The 20,487-nt window shown below is 47.0% G+C and overlaps 1 protein-coding gene across 1 annotated transcript in view; it reads left to right on the forward strand.

The window, feature by feature from the left end:
• Positions 1–4,052: 4,052 nt before the first annotated feature.
• Positions 4,053–20,487, forward strand: part of ABCA4 (ATP binding cassette subfamily A member 4) — a 126,747-nt gene continuing 110,312 nt past the window's right edge. The window contains exons 1-4 of the mRNA XM_082409722.1: positions 4,053–4,133; positions 11,203–11,296; positions 12,681–12,822; positions 15,267–15,406. Of these exons, the coding sequence (XP_082265848.1) occupies positions 4,068–4,133; positions 11,203–11,296; positions 12,681–12,822; positions 15,267–15,406 (442 nt within the window). The 5' untranslated portion in view covers positions 4,053–4,067. The remainder of the gene's footprint in view (positions 4,134–11,202; positions 11,297–12,680; positions 12,823–15,266; positions 15,407–20,487) is intronic.

The raw sequence follows: 20,487 nt of genomic DNA on the forward strand, positions 1-20,487 counted from the left end.
AAAACTGTCTTTATGCTTATGACATAGATTCGCAATGCTTCCCACCCTACCTATAATCACCGTTTTCAAAGAAATATATTTTCAGTGATGTGTTCAGGGAACATTTTACTTTCTTCAGCTTGTTTGAAATGAACTATGGCTATCTGTTGGTATTAGTTCATTATCAAATTTATCTCCACTCCAAAATTACAGTGATTCTAACCCATTTAACTTATATATTTTTCAGAGTATTTTTTCCAAATAGAAACTTTTTAAAATTATAAATTATTTTTCTCTGCTGCTGAATTTTTGCAGAATAATTGGTACAAATAACAGAATGTCTCTCTTTTTTTCTTTTGGCCATGCCACGCAGCGTGTGGGAAGGGGTTGAACCCCGGCCACGGCAGTGAAAGCACCGAGTCCTAACCACTGGACCGCCAGCAACTCCCAGAATGTCTCTTTCTTTTTTTTTTTTTTTTTTTTTTTGTCTCTTTCTTGATAACACTGCATTTCAACCTTCAGAAATAGGAGCGAGGAAATCTTTAAAACTTCATCAATTGTCTTAAATTTTTGTACTTCTGAAGGTAAATATGGGTTGATATGTTAACTTCACAATTCCCAAACCATGCACAATTCCCAATCCACATGTAGGGTCCTAGCCTGAAACCACTGCATTCCTTACATTTATGTCACTTCTAGATTTACCCCAATCAATTAGTGTTATTTGTGATAATTATAAGAATAAAATACGAAGTTTTTAGCACCATTCTTGACTAGGCATATTCTCAGAGGTATCTGAGAAAACTAAGAACACAGCCTTTTATTTTGACATAATTTTTAAAAAACTGTAGTTACCTGGGGGGAGCGGTGGTGGTGAGGGTGGGGTGGAGATCACACCTAAGTGTAGTTATAATATTTAAAGAGCCTCAGCGTCACCAGTCATTAGGAAAATGCAAGTCGAAACCGTAAGATACCATTTCATACCTGCTAGGATGGCTATTATAAAACAAAACAAAACAAAACAGAAAATAACAAGTGTTGGTGAGGATATGGAGAAATTGGAACCCTTGTGCACTACAGATGGAATGTAAAATGATTCAGCTGTTACGGAAAACAGTCGTTCTTACGAAAATTAAATATATATTTACCATTTGATCCAGCAATTCCACTTCTGGGTACTTACCCCCCCCCCAAAAAATTGAAAGCAGAGACTTGAACAGATATTTGTGCACCTATGTTCATAGCAATATTATTCACAATAGCCAAAATATGGAAACAGTGCAGATAACTAGGGATCAATGAATAGGTAAGCAAAATGTGGTATATATAGACAATATTATTTAGCCTTGAAAAGGGAAGGAATTCTAACATATGCTACAACATGGATGAACCTTGAAGATTACGCTAAATGAAATAAGCCAGACACAAAAAGAACATCATATTTGATTTATGTGGGTACCTACAGTAGTCAGATTCATAGACACAGAAAGTAGAATGGTGCTTGGCAGGAGGAGGAGGGAATAGGGTTATTGTTTAATGGGTATAGAATTTCAGTTTGGTAAGATGAAAAATTTCTGGAAATGGATAGTAGTAATGGTTGTACGACAATGTAAATGTACTTGGCACTACTGAACTATACACTTAAAAATGGTTAAAACAGTAAATTTTATGTCGTGTATATTTTGCCACGATAAAAAGAGGGTCTACATCAAAAAAGCATTTGTGCAGGCAAGAACATCAGTTAGGTAGGAATAATGCCATTGGAGTATCATCCGTTGAATTGAACAAAGTGCTCATAGTTTAACTTTTTCTATTGTGACTCAAAGAAAAATAGAATATTTTTATACTATGACAGGACACAATTTACAAAGCTGATGTCTGATGACCACCACTTTTTTTCTTCCCTTTGGGAATTTGGAAGGAGGCATATTTCTTCACCAGCTGTAGCTCCCCAGAGCAATCCCACATACTCTCCAACTTTATCCTCCCTGGGAATCTACTTAATCACTCCCAGGGCTTAATCTTTTGCTTATATGCTGATGATTCCCAAATCTATGTTTCCATCCCAGAACTGCCTGATGAATATCTCCACTTAGATGTCGTCATAGGGACCTCAAAATCAATATATCAAATCCAAGCCCATCTTCTCTCCCGCTTCTTCCTAATCCCCTGGCCCCTTCTCTGGCATTTTCCTCTCAGTTATGGGCACCACCACCTCACTATCCAGCCAGCCAAGCCCTAAACCCCAGTCATTCTAACTGACTTCTCCCTCCTCTTCATCACCCACTTCCAGTAAGCCACCAGCCTGCTGTGTCTCCAGTCCCTTCCCTCTTACTGCCTTTGCTCAGGCCTCTGCTCCCCACCCCACCCCCACTCCACTGCCAGAGTGAATTTACCACTCTTGGCAGCCACTGGATTAAAATCTGCAATAGCCTCCTGCATGATAAAATCCATATTCTGTAGCATGCAACAGTGTCTTAGCAATTCTGCCCAGAGCCCGCTCCTGTTTGGGTGTGCCCTGCACCTGTGGGCCACTCAGAGATCACTTCATAGGTGCTCAGGAAATCTTAGTTGAGTCAATAATAATCATCAATTCATCAGTCTGGTCCCTGGCTCCCTTTCTAGCCTAGTCTTTCAGCACTCCTCCATCCATACCCTCCTCTCCAGCCTGCTTTACTTCTTGGTGTTTCCCTGGGCAGGATAAGCTATTCCTGCCTCCCTATCTTTGCAGGGGGGTTAAATGACTTGTTTAGGAACCCAACGTTGTCATGTGTCACCCTGAGCAACGTATTTAACCCCACTAGACTTCAGGTTCCTTGCCTGTAAAACAGAGTAAATGCCTACCTCACAAAATTGTAGTAAGGATATAATGAGATAACATATGCAAAAGTGGTCTGTAAACCATAAAAATGCTATAAAATGTTATTTTGTAATTCATCAAAGCCTAGCTTTAATGCCACCACTTCCAAGAAGCCTTTTTGATATCCTAAGCAGAAACCATCCTCCTCCTCTTGGAAGCCCCACCATACATAGCCCGTATGCTCTCATGGATTCCATCACACTCCTTAACTTATCCAAGTTCATGTCTCATGTGTACAACCAGATCACAAACTCCATGAAGTCAGCATCCATTCCTACTCCATGACTCTCCCTCCACCCTATCAAGGTCTCAAGGGTCTAGAGTCTTTCAAAGAGAATCAACTTCTAAGATTTGAAGAGGTGGAGACTAAAAGTTCCTAGTGGTGAAGTAGCAGGAAGTCTTCTGTTTGTGATGCCCCTTGGGATCACGGATCCACCTCCAAATGACAAGTCCATCCACTGTGAGCTGGAATGACAGTAGCTGACCCACCCGCTGCCAGGCCTCAAGCCTGGACTGCGTTAGACATGGCTGGTCAGTCACAGGCCCTGTTCTGCTGAGCGTGGAGGGTTCCAGCAACTTTTCCAACACAGCTCCAGGTAGCCATGACTAGTTGATCAATTTCAGCCCAAGAGAGAAAAATCCTTTACCATCCACTAAGCTCAGAGATGCCTGCAAATAGCTGGCCTAACGTCACTACAGAGCAAGATAAAGGGTTAAAAAAAGGGAGGGATGACTTCAGATCTGGCATGTGGGCTAGTTGGGTTTTAAAGTAGCTGTCAATCCCTGGGTGCTGGCTCAGGGCAGGCTATTTCAGAGGACATGGCCCGCACTATATTTATGCACAGAGATTTTGTCCCAAACTGAAAGGTCGAAGATTCCCAAAGCATCCCCTTCAGGAACCCCAGAAACCCCTTTGATGGGGGAGGGAGCCTGAGGGTTTTGGTTTCCCACGAAATGGCCCCACCTCAGTTCACTTAGTGCTCAGCCACTCCTGTCTTCCTAAAAAGGTGCCAACAGAGCGTCAGCCTGTTTTCCTCCACAAAGGGATTACGTGTAATTAAAAGGGATTATGCTCTGAAGGAAGAAACTAGCCTTTAATCAGCCAGAGAAGGACACAGCAGCCTGAGCTGGAGGTGCTCTGGGCGCCATGTACGCCTGTTGCTGCCTGTGAGCCCCAGCCGTAGACAGAGGGCTAGGAGTGGTCTCCCGGTCTTCCGTGGTCAACAGCATGGGCTTTGCCAGACAGATCAAGCTTCTGCTCTGGAAGAACTGGACCCTGCGGAAAAGGCAAAAGGTAACAGGTGCAGCTTGTGGTCTCAAACTGAGGAGGTGTGGAGCAAATAGACAGTGGAGAGAGTGGGTGGGGTGGGAGTGGGTAAAGTGAGTAGCCAATGGGCTGGTTGCCATTTATCACTGAAGCATCAGGTAACTGGCTCATCTGTGAGCCTCTCTGACAAGTGTCCTTCACAGGAAGATGTGCTTCTCTGTCCTGAGGTAGCTGCCTTCCACCTACAGCCCAGCACAGCCATATGATAAAGTTTGCTTTTGCCTGCCCTGAGCAGGAACCCACTGCCTGCCCATCCCTCCCCTGCCCCTGGTTTTTAAACCTGCTCCTCTGTCCACATGCCCTTGTGCAGCCATCCTGTGCGGCAGGAAGAGCCCTAAGTCCTGAAGATCAGGTGCAAAGGAAAACCATGCTCTCTAAGAGCTTTCCAATCCAATGATACTGTGTTTCATTGGTTCTACAAAGCACACTGGTTTTTCACATTTCTGAAATTGGACTGCAGCTCACAATCAAGTGACACGTTCTTTTCTTAGTGTGCAAAAAATAACAGTGCATCTAGCAATTGATGGTGTCTTAGATTCAATGAGATATCTTATCAACAACCACAGACGTTTACTGAAACTTCCAGTGAGCACACATGGCACTGGGCTGGACCAGGGACTTAAAAGACACAGATCCTACTCACTTCGAGTCTGGCTGTGAGAACCCAAAATATGTTTTGAGACCAAGAACAAGAAAAAGGAACATAGGCCAAATATCCCCTGAGAACAGGCAAGAGCCACAGGAGATCAGAGGATCCCAGGGGTGTACATGTAAATCTGACTGGCCTTTTTAAATTTTTTCTAAGAAAGGGTAAAGAGTGAATATATAACTATAAAGAAATAATGCACATTGCTATGGCCTCAGGGGCATGGCAATGCCAGATGACTAAACGAGCCGAGAGAAGATGAAGGGGGGAGGATTGAGGGGTGGGCAGGGTTGAGATTAGAGGGAGCCAGGCAAGGCAAGAGAGCTTGGAAGGAGACAGGGAGGAAGACGGGCTGTAGGGAAGAAGAGGACAGATCTGTTCCAAGCCTCGATTCAGCGTGGGTTTGTGTGGGCAGGACAGGGTTTGTGTGGGCGTTGGAAAGAAGGTTAGAGAGGGAAGGGGGCCAACAGGTGGAACATCTGAAGACCTATGATGAGTGTCTCAGTCAGGGTCCAGTCGGAGGGACTCTAATACAAGGAGGTGTTAGCTAGTACAAAGCTGGTAACTGAGGATGTAACAGAACTCCAGGGTGACATGGAGGTAGCAATTGCAGGATGCAGCTACCACCCCTGGAGCTGAGAGAACCAAAGGGAGAAAGCGGAATACAGAGGAGAAGAACACAGAGGAGATGTTAGCAGAGGTGGACCTCAGGCCTGTGAGTAAGCGATGCAATAAGGCTGCTGCTGGGGTCTCTGAGCCCAGTCTTAGGCCCAGACCCAGGAGGCCCTCACAGTCTCTGCTTCCTTTTGCTGGTGTTGGTAGGTGGCCCCTGTTCAGGGACTCTGTCTTCTCCAGTGTGCTTCCTAGGGGAGCACATTGCCAGCCCCTCTGCAGCGAGACGGGGCCTTTCAGGCTGAGGACCTTGACTGCAGGAATCTCCCAGGAAGCACCTAGTTGGGGCTGACATTTGTATGATGACATCATGATGGCCTGGAAATTGAGGTCTCTGTCTGGTGTGCCTCCAGCTAGCTTCCCCTCTGCTCCCACATTCTGGAAATTTCCAGGATGTCTGGGTATGATGGAGATATCCCCACAGCCCCTAAAAGCTCTGATAGGGATCTGTGGCTCCTTCTGTAAACTTTTGAAGCTGTAAACTTTCTGGAAGCTTCTGCCTTCACAAAATGGTGACTCTGAGAAAGAAAAATACAACACACACAGCCCATAACTCAGCTCCTAGGTTTTTAATTCCTCAAACTTTCATGGTTTTTGATGTTTACTCTTGTGAGCAGAGCAGGAGCAAAAACCAGATACCAAATTTCCCCATTCCTCCTCTTTATCACTAAGAGCATAAATGAAAGTCTTCAGATCTCTGCTTTCCTCCCTCCCTTTTTTTCTTCCTCTGTTGACATTATTAAGTATTACTAAGTGCCTGGCACTGCACTAAGTATCACCTCATTTAACCCTCACCTCAGTTCCGTGAGAGAGCTACCACTATTATCCGCCATGGGTACAGATGAGGTCGTTAAGGCTTCAGATGTTAGTGACTGGTGGGGCTGGATCCAGGACTCCAGGGCAGGCAGACATGTCAGTTACCCCACACTGCCCCCATGTATAAAGCCCCGTCTAATAAGCTGGTCAGGAAGACCACAAAGATAGGGTGACTGTATAATTTATCATCCAATCCAGGGTAGTTTTAAAAGTGAAAGGAGGCACTATTAATAATTAATAATAGTAATAATTAATAATTGCACCAGCACAGTAAGTGTAAACTGATACTGGACCTAGCAAACTGGGCTGTATGGTCACCCTCTACGTCCTATATAGCCAGGTGAGTTAGACAGCCCCTGCCCTCATGGAATTCAGAGCCAGGTGGAAGCAGGTGTCTGTGCACAATTACTGAGCTGAAAACCATGTGCAACTGTGGAGTAGAAGGAAACATGGGGTGGGGGATGAGGATGAGCTCTGGGAGCTCAGAAGAGAGATTGGGGTTGGCAGGAGTAAGAGAAGGCTCCACAAGGAGTTCATTCCCCAGAGCATGCGTTTCCAGTGATACGACCTCTCCCACTGGTGGGGACAAATACATGTGCGCCCACATTTTCGATGGGTCAAGCACTGTGTTGGGATGGTTTATAAAGACCATTAGATGTGTCTCTTGCCCCTTAGAGCCCACAGTCTAGGGCCCCTTAGTGTCATCTACCTGGTCCCAGCTTCCGTATCAGGGCAGGATACTTGGGGAAGCCTAAGGATTCATGAGAGTACGGGGCTTATCATTTCTTGGACCCCAGACCTGGACATCTGGTACCGCTGTGACCTTTGACTTGGGGCCCAGAATTAGGTGAGGAAAACCTGGCAGGTGTGGAGAAGCTGGGCAGCCAGCTCCAAGCCTTCCCAGGTCCTGGGTCATATTCATCCAGATTAAGAACCCTGTTTGGGCTCTCGGTGCAGAAGGGAGAATCCTGCAGCTCATTTCAAAACTTGGCCACCCGCTTTCAAATTGAAAACAGAGTAGGAGGGAAGAAAACCTAACTGGCCAAGATTTAAAACAACAAGCATGACTCTGCCCTTCCATGTGACCCCTCCTCCCCTAAGTAGGTTGAGTGGTAAAGAGAGGGGGAGGGGAGGGGAAAAAAAAAAAGGGAACAAGGAAATACCAGTTTGGAAAAAAAAATTTCCACCGGCCCCTTCTGAGCTTCGGCTGGGCTTAATTAAAGTTACAGACATGTTTAAAGAGAAGGGGTGTGGGGAGTCAGAGCTGCTCTGAAAACATGTTTTTAATTACACTGTGGAATTTCTCCCTAGGGTATGCCTGTGCACAGTTGAGCATCAAGGACAAAGATGCCGCTCCTCTGGGGTCGGGGTGCTGAGTCCACAATTCTGGGGGAGGGAGAAGAGGTTGTTGTGAGGACTTGCCGGGCTAGAAGGGCTAGAAAAGAATTGCCGGTGGTCTTTGTGCAGGGAGTGAAGTGTGAAATGCAGCCCTTCCAAAACAAATGCTCACAGAGTTGGAGCAGTAACACCGACTTCTCAAAAAACGCTTTTCAAAGATTACTAACCACTACCTGTGCCAGTGGTTCTCAGGCCCGGCTGCACGTTGGAACTACCTGAGAAGTGTTAAAAAACAGAAGACACCGAGCTGATGTCCCACGGCCAGGCATCCTGGTGTAATTGATGTGGGGCATGGCCCAAACTCCCCACAGGATTCCTGCCTGCAGCTGCGTGAGAACCGCAGACCTAGGTCAACGAAGGTGATCATTGGAGAGGCAGGGACTATAGGCAGAAAACAGCAGCCCTAACTCAGCGATATGGTGAAGAGGAGCTCCTGCAAATCTGTACTAGTCCTAGCACTAGGCAGAGGATGAAGGAGGAAAGGAAGATTCTGATCTGGCCTCCTCCTGCTGGGTGGACTTCCAAAGACCAGATACTTCAAAAACACAAGAGTGAGTGAGTGAGTGGGTGAGTAGATGAGAGAGGGTGTGACTCACATGGCAAAGAGGGATGAGATGCACTAGCTTAAGTCTGGGAATTTTATCCATGGGACAGTTAAGACAGGCTAGCTGACCCTCCCATGGTCCAAGGTCCTCTAACATATGGAGTAGGGGACAGTGTGTGGTTAGTTTTCTCAGGAAGCCCCGTGTTTCCAAACTGACAACTGAGCAGTTCTGACTCCAGAAAGGGAGAAAAGGAGGAAACATGAATGTGAGTGGAGGGCAGACCTAGGAGTTGCAGATAATTTTAATTATAACTCCTTGCTCTTCAGACTTTATAATGTGATGTCACCTACAGTGTCCCTGTGACCCTTGTGAGAAGTGAGGGTCAGTAATAAATGGCTCACGTTGATAGAATGTTACCATGTGCCAGACTCTGCTTTAGGTGTTTTACACAGTGAACTCATTTCATCCTCACAGCTGCTCTGAGAGGTAGGTCCTGATATCACCCCCATTTTACAGAAAAGACCCTGAGGCATGGAGAGGTAAAATGGGTTACCCAAGGTTGTACAGCTAATAGTGAAGTTGGCTAAGAACCCCTGGTATTGACACACTCTTAACCCTCAGTATAAGCTGTAGGACAAAATAGTCCCATTTCACAGATGAGAAAACTGAGACTTGGGGATTAAGCAAGCCCCAAAGTGACTCCTAATCTAGATCTTCCCATTCCCAAATCAACATCAGTGTCTCATACACCAGACAATTCCCAGGTAGACATTGCTCTATGGAAGGTGGCTGACTTACTAGATAGGAAGCCAGTTTTGCAAGTAGTTGTCTTAAGGAAGAGTCAAATGTGTAGACTCTGGACTGGTTGTCTCATTTCCTTGGTGAGGACACCACGAATAAGTTTTGGTTTCATTGCTTGCATGTATCACTCACATTGCTATCTTGTGGAACTTGCTCCCCGACCTTGCCCACTGACAGGGTGACCTGGGATGGAAGGCGTGAAGCCAGCATACATGTCCCTGGGGGAAGCAGTTTGTTAAGTCTGCAAACGGTTGTTTACCTAAGCCTCTAGTCACCTCCAGCTTTCCAGAGAAGCCTCCTAGACCAGTCTTGACAGAGACTCACTCATTCCACCAATATTTACTGGGCACTTATTATAAGCTTGGCCCTGTGTTGGGTGTAGTGACAAGAATAGATGTGGTCCCCGTCCTCAGGAAGCTTATAGCTAGTGAGGGGTCCACCTTCATGAAGGAGTAATGACTCTGAAGTACGATGAGTGATAAAACGGGAAGTGCGCTGCTGTGGGAACAGCTGTGCTGGCTAGTACCCAGCAAAGATGGATGAAGCTGTTAACAGTGAGATAGGGTCACCGGGGACAGTCTTTACCCTTCCTCCCTTGATTTGCATGACCTGGGGGGACTGCCAACATTTCTATAGCTATCAAGTATGCTTGGGGTCAATCCTCTTAACACGGGATGGGACTTGTCCAATACTGGTGTTTTGCCATTTTGGGGGAGAATATGTGCCTTAAGGAAAAATCTTCTTTCTTCTTCCCATAATGTTTGTGTGAGTTTTTCCTCTAAAACATCCTCCCTAGACATATTTTGGATAAAACATTTTGTAAAAAGTTACAACTGCATAATCACCACCTGCCCTGAACATGTTTTGCTTTTTCTTCAATGTATTATCTTTTTTCCGTCTTCGACTTATGATTTGTCATAATTCAGTTGCCAGCAGACCTCACCAACAGAAAAGGAACAAAGATTTATTGAGCACCTGCTATGGTGTCCACTACTTTGCTGAGAGTTTAAGTACATTTCTTTGGAAGGAACAACAAAGGGTTAAATTTAAAACCATGCGAATAGCCCCTAGCAGATCTATATATACTTAACATTTCTATTCTTAGCCATCTGCCTTAATTCTCCTTTAAATCTTATGAGTTTCCTTCCTAAGGTCTCTGGAATGGGGGTTGGGTAGAAGAACTATTACATTCCCCAATACATACCCCCCCACCCTCCCCCCAATAATCCCACACGTCCAACCATACCCTCATGTGCAATGCCTCAGGGTGTGGGCTGTAGCAACCAACTTGTTCTCCTTCCTTTGGAGCCAAGAGTCCTTAAACTCTAAATTGAACCTAAATTTAAATACCTACTTTCAATTGTATGTTGGTACCAGCAACCTCTTCCAGTGTTATAAAATCCCATGGCGGTATAAGTTTAAGCAACAAGAAATTGTTGAAGGAAAACGTTGGTATACCCAGATTTCTGGGTTTGACTTTGCTATGGATCACAGTATTTCACAGAGGCATTTGCACCTTCATTCATTCATTCATTCATTCATTCAGTGACCACATATGCAAAGTCTAGCAGCACTAGAAGAAGACAGGGCCGGTGTGTGTGTGGGAGTGGGGGAATGTGGAAGAGCACTGAGCCGGGACACAGGAGGCTGGATTTTGGTTCCAATGCTGTCACTGCTGATGAGACACTGCACAGGTCACCTGCCCTTCGTGGGCCTCTGTTTCCTCATCTGCAGAAGGAGAGATTACAAGGAGACCTTTACTACCTGCAGTATCAGCATTACCTGTGAGCTTGTTAGACATGTGAGATCTGATGGGGTCTTACAGAATCAGAATTTGCATTCACATGCACAGCAACGTCCAAAAACATCGAAGCGCATATCTTGATGACTTTTAACGAAAGTACTGTGCTAATGCAGTTTTCTGAAATAGAGGCAGAATGGAACCCAGAAGGACACCAAGTCTTGTTAGTCTAATATATCAAAGTAGAGGCAGTATGGGAGATGGGATTTAAAAAAAGGAAGTCCTTTAGGTAAATATACCACAACCAAAGTTCTATTGCATAGACAGACACTGAAGTTAAGTATGTCTGCTTTGGGTATGTTTCCTGTAATCTCGTAGCATCACTGGTCTTTCTCTCTTTTTGTTTTGTTTTCCCAGATTCGCTTTGTGGTGGAACTTGTGTGGCCTTTATCTTTATTTCTGGTCCTGATCTGGTTAAGGAATGTCAACCCACTCTACAGCCAACATGAATGTAAGCATAATGGGGGTGAGGGTAGGGGGAGCCTTGGCAGGCCTGGAGGTCCTATCCATTTGTTTAGAAAGGTTTTGGGGGCTGGGGGTGCCAGGATCTGATCTGCTTATCATCATTTTATGCCTACGATTCAGAAAACAGAGATTCATCGGCGTTATGCAAACTAACTTTTAAATCCTACACATTCTATGCAAATACTTACATGTGGTTACTGAAGAATTGTGTAATTATTTTTTATTTGGTTGTTTTTTTCCTATACCTAAACTCTTCCTGACTTTAAAGGGAGAAGATTATAGATGAGTTCTCTGAAATATTTTGGAGACAGTTCAGAGATATGTTAGACATGGTGCTAAAGAAAAATGAGAAGGGACAAAAAATAATATATTAATAATATAGTATTTCTTGGACCCCAGAGGTGAGCCTGTAAGTGCCTCTTTTATACTATGCCCCTCAGAGAAAGCCTTCGTCTGGGTTCTGGCCAGGATGCCATCTTCTGGCTCTAGACAGCTGATGGGAGGGCCTCAGGAGTTATGCACAGCTGCTCAGTCCCCTATTCTTGCTCCTCAGCCTCTTGTTTTTAAGTTTCAGGCCCCAAGTTCTGACTCAGCCTTCTGCGCATCAAACTCTTGCCTCTTTACCTCACCCCCCAAGGAGCCCATAACCTGCGCCTGGGCCCCCTCTTGCATGCGTGGGGGTAGATGCTCAATACATAGTTGTGGAAGGAATAGATGGACCTCTTCTCCTCCTCAAGCATCAGCAACTCGTGGAGGCTTCTTGCGCTAACATCTCTCTGCCTCTCCCCATCGCCCCACCGAAATGATGTGCTCCTCCTCTGTTCCCCCTTCACACTTCCGTCCATGCCTCTATTACGACATTTGTCCATCTCTCCACTACACTGGGAGCTTGAGAGAAGAGACTCTGTCTCCAGCAGATGCTCCTGCTTCTTTTTTTATTTTTTATTTTTTTAACAAATTTATTTACTTATTTTATTCTTAGCTGCGTTGGGTCATCGTTGCGGTGTGTGGGCTTTTCATTGCAGTGGCTTCTCTTGTTGCGGAGCACGGGCTCTAGGCACACGGACTTCAGTAGTTGTGGCTCCTGGGCTCTGGAGCGCAGGCTCAGTAGTTGCTGCACATGGGCTTAGTTGCTCCGCGGCATGTGGGATCTTCCCAGACCAGGGATTGAACCCGTGTCCCCTGCATTGGCAGGTGGATTCTTAACCTATGCGCCACCAGGGAAGTCCCGCCCCTGCTTCTTAAATGTTGGTGAATGAAGGAAAGCACCAGAAGGGCAGGGGTCCTTCCTGCAGAGGCTCTAGATCCTAGGGCCTGCATCCTACTTAGTGTCAATGACTAACTCCTTGTCTTCATTTCCTGTCTTAAAGGCCATTTTCCCAACAAGGCGATGCCCTCAGCAGGAATGTTGCCATGGCTCCAGGGAATTTTCTGCAATGTGAACAATCCTTGTTTTCAAAGTCCCACCCCGGGAGAATCTCCTGGAATTGTGTCAAACTATAACAACTCCATGTAAGTGTTGAGATTCCCACCATACTAGGAGGAGGATGTGCACCCTTTATTCTCATCTTGCCCTGGAGTTCATGTGTGAACACACAGAGCATGTGATGCTGAATGAGTGTTTCTGTGGCTTGCTGAAGCCTTAAACTCAAAGGAGCAGGGCATGTTTCCTCCTTGGAGCATTCTATCAGCTGTCAGGGCACTTGAGGAAAAGGCTTCAAACTAAGACCACATAACACAATTTCTTGTTCCATATATCCCCAAGATGTGACTTGGAGTCTGACTTCAGCCCCCTGCTGAGATGTGTCCACTGCCTCCAGGCCATTCACCTGCTTGGGTGGAGTCACTGGATGAAAACAACTCAGTTCCCCGTCTGCTTCCTTACATTGCTCGCCACGCTGGATCAATTCTGAGAGATCTCTGTTCCTTTAAAAGCCTTCTTGGACATCTAAAGGCTAAGAAAAATGTCAGGGAACCTTCTGAGGGTGAATGAAATCAAGTTTACAAGGTGAAGTTTGCTTCTTGGAAGACAAAGACAATTTCCAAATCCTCTGTCATAAATGCCATCAGTTCCCTTGGTCGGCAAAATCTTAGTATACTGCTTGAGAGCAGAAGTTCTTAACCTGTGGGGCTGACGACCATTCCGAGAATCTGATGGAAACTGATGGCCCCTCTCCCAAGAAAGATGGACACACACACACAAAACATTACACCGTGCATATGATTTCAGGGGGCTTGTGGACTCCAGGTTAATGACCTCTGGTCTGGGATCGAATTCAGGTCAAATTCCATATGAAAAGCGTCTATTTTTGGAATTCCCTCTCAGAGCAGGAGGTAGGGGGACTTGATGTAACATGTTCTATAGACAGAGGCTCAGGGATGAGGACAGGATTGTCCTTCAGCCACTGGGCTGACCTCGAGCTGCAGCTTGTGGCATTTCACCAACAAAGGCTTGTTGGGGAGTAGGCTTCACCTACTTGTATAAACATCAAGTCAGAGGGAAACTGAGATATTTGGTTACTCCAGTTCTTTCCTTAGAGGAGATCTGGATATAATTCCTCCAGGACAAAACTGCATTTTGACTAAAATAAAAAGAACATTTGGTAATTCAGCTTAATACTCAGAGGTAGCCTTCCCCACTGGGAACAAACTGCGACTGCTTTTGCCCTACAAAGGCAGAGGTGAGTAGTTGTGACAGAGACTGCACGGTCCACAAGCCTATAATCTGTTTGCTAACCCCTGGATTATAGGAAGATGGAGGAGGGAACACAGAACACCCACCTTCCTGGGAAAGTCAGCAGATGGCATTTTAGCTGGGCTCCCATGGCTGCAAACACCACCTGGAAGCTTTAATTTACAATCTGTACTTTCAGCTTGAGCCTCCTTGAGGTGCCTGAGAAGAAACACCTGCCTAGAGATCCCATGGGTCCCATGATGGGATCGGGGAGACTTGAAGGCATTTCAGCGGAGGCTGTATGGAGCTTTGGTGGGACTGGCACTGACAGTGTCTACAGATTGAGAGGTGGGAGCTGGGGAAGGGAAGGCGTTTCGGACTCCAGCTGTACTCAGCATGTGAACAAGGAAATCTGGGTTTCATGTTTCACACACACATTATGAGTGAAACATTCATTTGCTTGCAAGGCACAGAAACACATAAACAAGTTTAAGCCTCAGAGGGAAAGATATAGTTTGGACACTAGATCTTCTTGAAAAGCCAGGAGCAGCAAGGCAGTTCTCAGGGAGTGGGAGAAGAACTGGAGAGCCGTCAGGAGCTGCTCCCTCCCGTCTGGGCCTACAAGGTCCAGCCTCTCTGCCTCCCTCTGGGCTTCTACTCCATTTGCCTCTCTCCATGGACCAGTATCCCCTGCTTCTCAATGCCTGGGCTGGTGCTAGTTGCCCAGTTCACGGCCCCTCAGCTTGGGCAATCAGAAGAGCATCCCTGAGTACCATTCAAATTCCTGGGAACAAATCTGCTTAGCCCAGCTTTATTCTCCTTGTCCATCAGCCTTGGTGGAGGTGTGTGTGTACATGCGTGCAGAGAGGACTTTGCAGGTTAAGCATGGCTGTTAGAACCTGCTCATATGAATGGCTGGAAGGGCAGGTCTCAGAGAAGTGGGTACTGGCTGGGAAGAGCCTCCAGTAATATCTCCTAATATCATCCTATTTAAGGGTTCTTGGGACAGGACACACATAGAGAATGGGGTTGAGAGGTGACCCAGCCCTGGCAAAGTTGGAAGACTTTTGACAACAAATTTCTCACTGCCCATGTTATCTTATATGTATAAGGAAGTAAAAATATCTTTCTCCTTTGCCTTGGCAATATTGAGAGAATACATAATGTAATAGATAGGTCAAGCAGGTGGTATGTTAAAAAATTATACAAGGTATTATGATGATGATAATGATGTTGATGAAAATGACAGCTATGTCTTTATTGATGAGGCTCTTTCTTACAGCTTGGCAAGGGTGTATCAAGATTTTCGAGAACTCCTCATGGATGCACCAGAGAGCCAGCACCTCGGCCAGGTTTGGACAGAACTCTGCACCTTGTCGCAACTCATGAACACCCTCCGTATGCACCCCGAGAGGACTGCAGGTGAGGTGGGCTTTAGTGTTCTTACTATCACTTGCCTCTCACTTGCCTTCTCCATCAGAGAGACTGAAGATTACAGGAAAGAGTTTGGAGATTTGGTTGCAAAAGATACCAGAGGGTGCAGGAAGGTATGGGACCTAGAGGCAGCATGAGGCTTACCTTGGCAAGAACTCCTCTTCCTGCCAGGCTTGAAGGTGGGAAGTTGGGAAAGAAGGCAGGAAAGGTCTCATCCCAGGTAAGTCCAGAGATAGGAGAATGCGGAGAGAGATGGTGCTCTGGGAAGTCTGAGGCCAGATGAAGGGCTGGGAGCAGGGGGAGGAGTGTGCGGAGCATGGTAAAGGTGTGGAACACTTTCACAGAGTCCTAGAGAGTGACCTACCCAGGACTGTGTGGAAGCAATGCCAAGTAGCAGTAAGGAGCCAGGGAGGTCAGAGCACATGTTTATCATGACATAAATATGTACAGTTACTCTGTTTCTTCTGGTAATATTCAGCATCCCAGGCCCTGAGGCAGAGCAGGTGCAGAGTGGGGGGATGCAGGGCTGGGGGCTGGTAGGGAGGTGCCACAGAAAGTCCAGGAGTCCAGGGGGTTGAGGGTGGTGACTGGACTACACGGATCAGGTTCAGGCTGCATATGGATGGAGGAGAAGCCAGAAGTACTGCAATTGCCCAGGGGAAAATGGAGGGGCAAGAGAATAGAGGTCTTGGAGGCTTCCATGATCCTGTTTAAGGACTGAGGAAATAGCAGGATGGAAAGATTGACAGATGTGGTCAGAATGTGAAATATGCGAATTCAGGATTTCAAAGGCATGCAGGACAGATAAAAACAAGCCCCCAGGTGTGGCCATGGTTGTTGAAGTGGAGCGGAGGTGAAGGTTAGGTGATGGGGAGGGGAAGGAAATGAGAGGCCACGCTGGATGGACACTGAGGTGGTGTGGGTAGGAGAGCCCGTTGGAGTCCAGAAGCGTGAGGAGGAAGGGTGGAGGAGCTCCCTCTCCCATGCCCCTCCTCCCCAGGGGAAGAACTAGAAACAAGCAAAACCCAAACCCAGTAACCACTCTGACATCTCTTTTTAGAGCACAAGTTAATGTTGTGTTTGTCACATCCGCCATAGACTCCTCTGTAGGTGGCTGGAGAGACTGGCCATGGCAGTGGCCTGAGCACCAGCTGGACCACATCCCCTTGCAGGGGCAGATGAGCAGCTGGAAGAGAACAGGGCTGCCAGGACCCCAGGGGTCACTGCAGTCCTGGGAGTGGAAAAGTTTTTTCAGGGGTGGGGCTCAGAGGCTGCGAAGGAAGTGGTTTGTTGCTGCTGCGAGATGTCTGCTCCTAGGATGGAGATGGGGAAGTGACTGTCAGGATGATCTTGGAGGATGACAAGGTTGAGGAAGGGGACATCCAAGGGGACAGGAGGGGCTGGATAGAAAAGCTTCTGCTCGGGGAGAATGGTACAAGCCAACCCCCCAGGGCTCCTCACCCATGCTGCACAGTCAGCAGATGTTTGGTGAGCGCCCACCGAGCCAGGCAGTGTGCCAGTCCCTGGGGACAGAGAGGTGGTCAGACCAGTGCCCTCCCCTGAGGGGTCCCTGGGCAGAAGTGGAAGGACCAAGTGGTCAGTGACCACACCATGTGGGGGGCTGGTGGAGGGAAGCAGGGGGGCTTCAAAGAGCACAGGGGAGTCAGGAGGGGAAAGTTGTCCAAGGAGAACCTGACCCTCCTCCCACTGGGCCACCTTCTCCCTTCTCTCCCCATTGGAGTAATAAAGGACACCAGTGTGATCAGATGACCGTTAAGATTACTTCATTACATTCTAATTCTTTCAAAGATAGTAATGCATATACTTTAAGTAGTAAAACCAGATTACAAACACTGTCTTCTTTGCTACTCGGAAGTTTACTAAGATTTTACTTAGCTCAAGCTTAAAGGGCCTTGCAGGGTATGAGCACGGTTAGCATTTTAATAGTGAGGGAAGTAAGGGGAAAGCACAAACAAGAAAGCATTTTTTTCCCCAAGGTTAAACAAGCAGATGAGAACACGGGCTTATCCGACCCCTGGAATGACTGTCTACCCCATTCATCCAGCAGATATTTCATTTTGTTTTCTGATTGTTGGATGGAGTCCGGCTGGGAGGAAATATAAAGGAAGTCATTTCAAACCACAGTGTCTCTGTGGTCTTTCAAGCCTGTATATGGGAACCGAAACCACTCCTTCCCGGCCCGACGCAGGACTAGTTTTGAATTGGCACGCAGATGCTCCTTCTGCCGGCCTTCAGGCTGTCGGCGAACGTTCCCTTCAAGAGGGCAGCTTCGGGGCGCTGGGAAAACTGGGTCAGGGAAGGCCAGCCAAGGCTCTCCAGAGGACTTTGGGGGCCGAGAACACAGACTCTGCAGAACCCCTGACCTTGGTGGCCATGAGAGGGTAAAGGGGACCATCCCCAAGAAAAGAGACAGAGTCTCTGAAGGAATTCCAGGCCGGGGACTGAAGTCCACCGTCAGAACTGAAGACGGTTTCAGAGTCTGTCCCAGGGTCCCCTGGGGACCTTGCCGGCTCTGAGCATTGACTCCTCAGCCCAAAGCTGCAGTGGAGGGTTAAGCCTTTGAAAGCGAGGTGGGTGGCTGTAACTGGGGTGTGCTTTTGCCTGTCAGTTCCCGGTCACCTGGGAAAGTATGCCAATGGTGACCCAGGGCATTTTCCTTTCCCAGCAAACCTGTAGTACTGCATTCTCCGCAGAGGAGGATTAATGGTAAAAGACCAGCCATGAAGCCCCCTCCGCACTCACCCCCAAGCAAGCTTTGCGGTCTCTCAATCATCTTTAAACGCTGTCTTCCCCTTAGCCTCACGCACACCTTCTCCTGGCTTCCCCCACCCCAGCCTCAGCTCCCCTGACCTCCATGGGCCTCAGCGGCCCCCTCCCCCAGCCTCTAATCTTCCCAGGGAAGAGAACAAGAAGAACCACATTTTAAACTACATTTATTTTTCTTTCCTCAGGCCCCCAGTTCACATTTCTCCCTCGGGAGTCTGGTGTAGCTGCTGTCTGGTATCGGCCACTGCTTACACTTTCGGCCCCACGCTCTCCGAACAGGGTGGCCCCCAGCCCTCCTCAGGTGTGCTGAACCAGCACGCTCCTGCCCCTTCTCCCTAGGGCCACGGCAGCCCAGGCACCTGGGTGGGAAACTGGACCAGGGCGAAATCACTCCCAGTTTCCTTTGTTTTGTCCCTTCTCCCCAGCAAGGTATTTGTATGTAAGGTCAGGTGAGGGAGTTAAAGAATAACAAAGAGTTACACTAGTCAGATAGGGCCCTGACTCTCAGGTCAAGACAACAGATATTTATTGGGTGTCTCCTGTCATTCCGCAGACATTTACCAAGGACCTGATTCCACGTCAGGCTCTAATGCTGGGTGTCAGATAGAGGTGACTTGGAGGGCTTACATCTCTGTGCCCAGCATTGCTCGGTATGATGGGGAGTATAATAAAAGCAGGATCCTTAGCTCCCTACTCTCAAGAGCCTCTGTGTGTGTGTGTGTGTGTGTGTGTGTGTGTGTGTGTGTGTTTGTGTGTGTGTGTGTGTGTTCGGGGTTGCATTGCTGGAGGCCAGAGGATGTAGTATAATGCTGTATACAAAGAAATGATTCAGAGATGAACAACCAAGCTGGTGCCCCAGGGGAAGAAAAAAGGAAGCTGGGTTTGGAAGATGACAGACATATGTTATTGAAAAGGAAAGAAGGCAAGAAGAAAATAGACCAGCCCCTCTCAGAACCATCCCCCTCTCTTGGGGGAATGCCCCCAATCCATGGTTTCAGTTATCTGTGGTCAACCACAGTCCAAAAATATTAAATGGAAAATTCCAGAAGTGAACAACTCATAAGTTTTAAATTGTGTGCCATTCTGAGTAGCATGATGAAATCTTGGGCTAACCTACACAGGATGGAAACCATTCCTTTGCCCAGGTATCCCGCGTGTTAGTCACTTACTAGCTGTCTAGCTTAGCTTATCAGATCGACTATCGCAGTATCACAGTGCTTGTGTATGAATAACTCTTATTTTATTTAATAACGGCCCCAAAGTGAAAGACCAGTGATGCTGGCAATTTGGATATTCTTTCACTGTGCCTAATTTATAAATTAAACTTCATCATAGGTATGTATGTATAGGAAAAAACATAGTATATATAGGGTCTGGTACTATCTGTATCCACTGGGGGGGGGGTCTCGGAATATATCCACTGAAGATAAAAGGGACTATTATATATTATAGTCAGTTTCCCCTAAAGGCTTTGGGCTTTTCCTAAGCAAAAGGTAGTGATACTGAGCTACCTGGCAGTACAACTCTAAGGGACATCCATTGTGGTGAGAGAGGCTGCTGTGTGGTGGGACCTCGGGGCTGGTTCCCCTGCCCCAGCTGCACGGGCAGGCCTGTGGCTGGCCCATCCCCTTTCAAGAGGAAATTAGCAGCGACATCAATCTGGATAAGACATACACAAAGAAAGTCACAACCTGAACATGAAGGGTGACTGTCAAGCACTCGGGGGGCTAGGCCTCTCGGCGGCCTGGGGAGAATTTGGGGGAGGAAGAGCACTGTGGTGTTAGAAGCTGGAAGGAACAGGGGCATTTGATGATTAAAGTTAGTTAAAGAAGAACTAAGAGATAAGCAGTCAACCAGGCTCCCGGAGACGTTGGGATGTACAGATAACTGTTTTCATGCAACCCAAATGCTTTCCCTTAATGTTGAAATGATTTCATAAATATCTGGGCCCGTCCCCCTCTTCTCTGGCTGGTGCCTCATGAACTGTAGCAGTGGCCAGCTTCAGAGTGAGTGTTGGCCCTGGAAGCAAGCAGAGAAGGTGGGTGTGCCTCCCCTGGGAGGGGTAAGAATAATATTAATGCAATCAGGTCAAGCATTTTTTTGAGCTGGGAGCTAATAAGCACTTTACACTCCTTATCCTGAGTCACCCCACAACGATCCTAAGAGGTAGATGTGGAAAGTGCAGACACAGAGAGGTTCAATCACTTGCCCCAAGGTCACCTCAACTGTTAGAAGTCCTTTATGCCTCCTTATAAAGAAATTTCTGCTTCCAAGAGGTTTTG

Source organism: Balaenoptera physalus (assembly GCF_965194825.1).
Source record: "Balaenoptera physalus genome assembly, chromosome: 1".
In the NCBI taxonomy this organism is placed as follows: Eukaryota; Metazoa; Chordata; class Mammalia; order Artiodactyla; family Balaenopteridae; genus Balaenoptera; species Balaenoptera physalus.